This window comes from Arachis hypogaea, chromosome 15 (assembly GCF_003086295.3).
Source record: "Arachis hypogaea cultivar Tifrunner chromosome 15, arahy.Tifrunner.gnm2.J5K5, whole genome shotgun sequence".
Taxonomy (NCBI): Eukaryota; Viridiplantae; Streptophyta; class Magnoliopsida; order Fabales; family Fabaceae; genus Arachis; species Arachis hypogaea.
In genome coordinates this window covers 58,242,030-58,247,988 of record NC_092050.1, presented here as the reverse complement: position 1 = coordinate 58,247,988, position 5,959 = coordinate 58,242,030, and the positions used below count along the sequence as shown (strand labels likewise).

Sequence of the window (5,959 nt, the reverse complement as noted above, 5' to 3'; positions counted from 1 at the left end):
AAAGATTTAGCTAACATATTATTAGTCCACTAGTGTACATGAAAAAAATAAAAGATTTAGCTAACATATGTTCTAACAACACATAATAAGCTTATTATTAATAGAAAGTTTTAAATATTTTTATTTAATGAATATAAAATAAAAGCATTAATTTTTTTTTTATATTTTCAATGAAAACTTTTTTATTTGTAAAGTTAACATATGTTCTCAAAGCTAATGAATTATAACTCAAATGACACCATCTTCCCATACTCACTTAAACAGTCGTAGATTCAAGTCTCCCTATTTTTAGTAAAAAAAAAAAATGTTCTCAAAGCATATGTTAGCTAAACCCAAAAATAACTCGTGTGTTTGTCGCAAGATTCTTAATGACGTTATTTGTTTTTTCTCGAGTTAAGGTTTATAAAAAGGAATGAAATGAAATGACTAAACTGTCCTCTATACAAGGTAAGCTTTAAAGACAATAAAATCCTTTAAGAAAAATGTTATCAGATTATATACTCTCATTCTCTTCTTTATCATAGAAGAGCATGTTGCCAGCTAGCCACCTTTTTCTCATCTTCATTAAGCTCTTAATGAATGAACCTTCTACATGGAACAAGTTGAGTTTTGACAAGAATACCCCTTCCATAGTATCGTCTAGTGCTTAATTTGGTAGGAGATTCACTTTGGCATATCTCAAAAAGTTCGTTGAGCTTTACAATAGTGAGAATTATACTAAGTGAAGTACCATATTGTAGACATGAAGCTGCTATTTTGTACTACATATTGAAAGTGTCAATCACTTGAAGAATTCGGATATGTTAACAATTGCTAATTTGGAAAAGGCTGAAGAACTAAATTGGGATTTTCTTTTTGAGGTTTCCTTTTCTTCTTTGGGAAGAAGGGTCGGATGATGAATCTTGAGAAGCGGCTCAAATGATCCTGGAGACCTTCCATCTCATAATGACCAAACCGCCAATCTCGTTTGATATATGGCCGCTGTATAGGTTCATCAAGTCCACCTGTCATAAGACGCAACAATAATTAAAGTTTATATTTATCTGAACAAAGTCACAAACAACACAACAAAAGTCTAACCATGTTCATAGCCCTCTGGGCATAAGCTTTCTTCATGTTTCCATGGAAGAACTTTAACCAACATTTTTTTTAACCAACTTAGTAGTGAATTCACCGATGCCAAACAACTTTTTTTGTAAGTTATTTAAGGTTCAAGGACCTCTATTTTGCAACTAAGCAGAGCAGGTTGTAAAGCAATCTGCTTGTGAGGTTTAAAGCAAGCATTCATGTCAATAATAGTTGCATAGTTCATAACTTCTAATTCTAATAACCACTGATCATTTTAATTTCATCTGCTAACAATCTAACATCATTAATACAATGGCTGCCACATATCATCTCATAAAACTCAGTCTTCTTTTAAGGGTAAGTTTAAAATGTGGTTAAAATAAATTAGGCCTAGTCAATAATGGTATTTGTTTCAAACTTTCAATGCGTTCATACATAGTTGGTTCCTGGTAAGGCACTAAGGCATCAACCGCATTAACAAGGTGAGAGATAGTGTTAAGCCTTACTCTAAATTTGTAAGACAGGAACAGCAAGATTTTATACTTTTATGCTTTAAATCAATGGTAGAAGATAATTAAGCTTCTCTGCATGCACATAGAGACAAAATTTTAGCTGAAAATAAGAATTTAGATAATTACCTGCATACATTAAACCATGTTTGTCCACAGCCCGGTAAAATGGCCTTGTTTTCATCTCTCTAGCAGCTCTTTGGAGTTCTTCCCACGCTCCATCACGATCTTCACGTGTAACTTTTCCTGTAGTCACAATCTGCAATAAACAGCTCAGTGAAACTGTAAAAAATAATTAGACACAGCATGTGCCAAGGAGAAAGAAATGCAGATTCGGAGTGCTAACTCTAGAAAATAGATGGTAAGAAGGGCGGGGGATCCGTGCTAGATTGTTTTTGCGGTCAACTGCTACAAGTCCAAACTTGGGACCGTATCCATCAGCCCACTCCCAGTTGTCAGAAATAGTCCAGAACAAGTAACCAAGCACAGGCACGCCCTGTAAAAAATTAAAAGAAGGTCTAACATGTGGTTGGTATTTATAGAAGGAAAAAAAGAATAATTTTAGGCAAATGGAGATTTAAACCATGATCATGGCTGCATAAATTGCAAGCAAATGCTCCAACATATATGGTCGCCGGATCACATCTGTCTCATCTGAAACTCCGTTCTCAGTAATGATGAAGGGGACATCTAAATGCTTGTATCTTTCATGAAACTGGAGCAACATTCGGTACAAGCCATCAGGATATACCCCACGACCAGATTCACTGTACTCGTCAGTTTCTACCAGTTTCAGGCCAGGCCCTGAAACCACTTCCTGAAATCAATGCCGGTTTCCTAATGTTAATAATGTACGTCATAATCAGATACATAGCATGCAGTGCAGTTATCAAGGTTAAGAAAACAAACCTGACCATAGTAATTAATGCCTATGAAGTCCAGGTTGTCAGATATTCCATCAATATATGGGAATATAGTCAATGAATTAGCCATTGTAACAGCAGCAACATCAAACAGACCATAGGGTCGCATAAATGACACATGGTGTGCGACACCCACCATTGTATTTGATGAGCTACTTCCAAAAAGATATCAATCAGATAATTACCACACAATTCAAAAAGCAACAAAGGAGAGTAATAAATTTCAAATGTGCAGGTCCTGCTTAATGAGACGAGGTTGCAGAAAAGATTCAGTTAAACTGAAAAGAAATGGCAACCAAGGAGTCAACCAGATAATGGATAACATATGAAAATAATAACTATATTATAATGTAGATAACTTCAAGAAAAGAGGATACATATCTAAAATTTAAAAGGACGTAAAAATGTTCTTTAGAGTCCAAGTTCAACAGGTAAAGTGACAATAATTTTCCCAAGCTTCCATAAGAAAGGGATACCTTATTTCATGGATGTAGTCATATGCCTTTGAGTGTGCAATAGACATCCAATGCATGGCCTGCTGAAAAACACCGGTCGGAAGGGCAGAAGTCGCAGCCTCCAGCATATCAGGATGACCACCAGGCCAAGCTCCAGCACAATAAGTTAGCATGCTGAAGACATGCGGCTCATTGAATGTCACCCAGTAGTCTACTAAACCTGATACACTGTTTACAACAAGCCTGCATGGAATGGGAAGATAAAGATGTGGTGAAAGCTCATCAGAATGCAAGCAGTTAAGGATGTGAACAATGTCACACAAGCAAGAGGAAGGCTCTTGTACCATAATTTACCTGCTCTTTAGAAGTATTACATGAAGAAGGGATAGGATTCAATTACAGGTTCAATAAATGTCTATATTGCCAATGCTATTAATGTTGTTAAGTCAATCATGAGGCCTCAAATGTGCCCAGTTTACAACAAAAGATAGGTTGACACAGTGCAGCAGTCAATGTCACCAGAAACTAGAGTCTGCAGCAGGTATAGAAAAATGGCATAGATACAAATTCTACTGAAAGACAATTAACCTGGTAAATTCCATGAAATAATCCACTGTCTTTTCCAGTTTCCAACCTCCATACTCACCCGCCCAGGGTGGAAGTGAGTGGTGAAAAAGAGTGAGCATCACCTTCATTCCATATGATCGGACCCTTTTGATAATCCACTTGTATCGCTCAATGGCAGCATAGTTGACCTATAAAAGGGGGAGTCAAATCAGTAAATTAAAGAAGTAACATACTAACATCTCTTCATCAGTTGAATTGGTTGATAAGGTCCAAAGACAAAACAAAATTTCATAAGTTGAAAAACATATGCATAGGCTCAATTACATAAGGTATTCAGTACTCAGTAATATACGCTTTACCAACGATCAGAAATGACATCATTATGAAATGCCAATTTTGTACGTACAGATTCTTTGAGGCCATTGACAGGCTCCTTTGGCATGATTCTTGACCAATCAACTCCCATGCGGAAAACACTAATACCAGTATCGTTGGCTAATTTCAATTCTGTATCAGGATCAGACCAAAACCTTAACCTTTCCTCCCTGAAAATTAGCGTTTTTTGCCTTCCATTTATCCACAAGCCTACTCATTTAACATTAAAATTCAGGTGAAGAAAAAAGAAATCTCAGGGCTTACGGGTGCGGAACATTATGCCAAGCAGTTACATTATGATGATATTCTACTTCTTCTTCTTCTTCTTCTTCTTGACCTTCCACTTCGATGTACTTCTCAAAACCTCTAATCATGGCCTCCATAGCAATCTTAAGAGGTTTCTTACCCTTCTTAACTTGCTTACCGGCCTGCCGTGGAGACGCTCCAGCTGTTTGAGAGCCACCATCACCGGCTGCAGAGCCCATCAATGCATCAACCGGCTGCTTGGACGCTTTCGGCTCCACATAGTCAGCCTTTTCTACAGCAAATTGTAGCCAAGCATCGTCAAGCCTATCCTCAACATGTGCTGGTGCTGTTGCCAAACCAAAGAAAAACCCATTCTCTCCTTCTGCAACGTTAAAACAAAACAAAACCATCATCTATCCCTAAGTCCTAATTGTAGCCCGTGCAAGATGCAATCAATCAATCACAACGAATAAATTATTCAATAACTTCAATCTTATTAGCAACGGCGTAGTGCACTTTAATTGCCTATAATTAAGTATGCTATTATGTTTTGCAATGAACAGCAAAGCTACTTGCGAATAGGGAAGTGTTTGGGACTTGGAAGTGAATACTAACCGGAGAGGTCGAAGACGGCGAGGGTTTCGGAGGACTCGTCGATGGGGGAACGGAAGGGAAGGAGGTTCTTGTTGCGATAACGGGAGAATGAGAAGGCATTGGCGGCGACAGTCAGAGTAACCAGAGCTCCGGCGAGCTTGGTGGCGGCAGCAAAGAGCGCCACCAGCGTCATCCGATTGGGTAGGGGAAAGTAGCAGCTGCGTCCACGTGTCTCAGTGAGAACTCTCTCTGTGAAGATAGTTCATATTGAAGATGAGAGAGAATCGATATCCATATCCAAATTCAAAATCCAAGTGAATGAGACCAGGGAAGGTCTAAGAAACTAAGTGGACGTAATACAATCACTTGGCTTCGCGATGTTAGTTAAGGGGACCGGTAGTCTCTTCTAAGTTCTAAGTTCTAAGTTCTAAGTTCTAAGTTCTAATATAGTTACGTTTTTTTATCCGCGTTCAATTTCTCTTATTGTTTTTTCCTGCGAAGGTTTTATCCACTTTCCGATTTGCAATTCACCATTGAGCAAGGACAACGAACTCCGTCAGGTTTTGCACAGCCATTTTTGTGCGACAATAAAAAGGAAGAAGCAAAGTTCCAGCTATCAAATCCACCCTCCCCCGTCGCGAAACCTTTGTTGCTCTTTTGGGTTGGCTCCTCAAGATTGGGTTACTTCAAGGATTGCAAAGCCCGATAGATTTGCCATTTGTGACTCAAAACACCTGGTTGGTCAATCCCTTATTCAATTTGGTTATGTTGAGGATTTGATGTTTGTCTTGATATTATAAATTCGATCATCTTAGAAACGAATAAAATAGATAAAACTTATTTTATTTAATATTTATTAATTATTATAATAATTAATAAATATTAAACAAGACAACTTAGAACTGTGACTAATTTTTCTTTATCAAACATTTCTATTATAAATGTATGAATTGAACTTTTCTCCTTTCCATGACCCGAATAAATTGGTGTATGTGATGAAATATTTTTGGATATGTTACTGTTTATGATAATGCTACTTACAGAAAATCTAAAACCATTCTTAACCAAATTCGAAAGTTTTGGTGAGCGGGTTATTCAAATTGAACACTGTTGTTAGCTTGATGCAAAGTAAAATGTGAACTAGTTAGAAATTAATCAATAATTTAGGTGCGTTAACTAGTTAAGGGAAAAATTATGCATCTTGGGTATTATTCTAACATAA

At 37.2% G+C, this 5,959-nt stretch overlaps 1 protein-coding gene across 1 annotated transcript; it reads right to left on the bottom strand.

Moving 5' to 3' along the window:
* Window positions 1-472: 472 nt before the first annotated feature.
* LOC112750384 (galactolipid galactosyltransferase SFR2, chloroplastic) lies at window positions 473-5,690 on the bottom strand. The gene is made up of 10 exons (XM_025799093.3): window positions 4,759-5,690; window positions 4,162-4,525; window positions 3,929-4,067; window positions 3,544-3,710; window positions 2,977-3,198; window positions 2,487-2,652; window positions 2,161-2,394; window positions 1,924-2,073; window positions 1,707-1,836; window positions 473-1,004 (listed from the first exon to the last, which is right to left on the bottom strand). The coding sequence occupies exons 1-10, from the start codon at window positions 4,928-4,930 to the stop codon at window positions 814-816; spliced, it is 1,935 nt and encodes a 644-aa protein (XP_025654878.1). The 5' UTR covers window positions 4,931-5,690; the 3' UTR covers window positions 473-813.
* Window positions 5,691-5,959: the final 269 nt, after the last annotated feature.

Bases quoted from the DNA above. Each gene is read 5' to 3' on its own strand.
- LOC112750384 (XM_025799093.3), bottom strand. From the start codon at position 4,930: ATGACGCTGGTGGCGCTCTTTGCTGCCGCCACCAAGCTCGCCGGAGCT. The intron at 3,199-3,543 runs GTTAATTGTCTT...CATTCCATGCAG, and splicing joins TATTTCATGGAATTTACCAG to GCTTGTTGTAAACAGTGTAT. The intron at 2,653-2,976 runs GTATCCCTTTCT...TTTTGGAAGTAG, and splicing joins GACTACATCCATGAAATAAG to CTCATCAAATACAATGGTGG.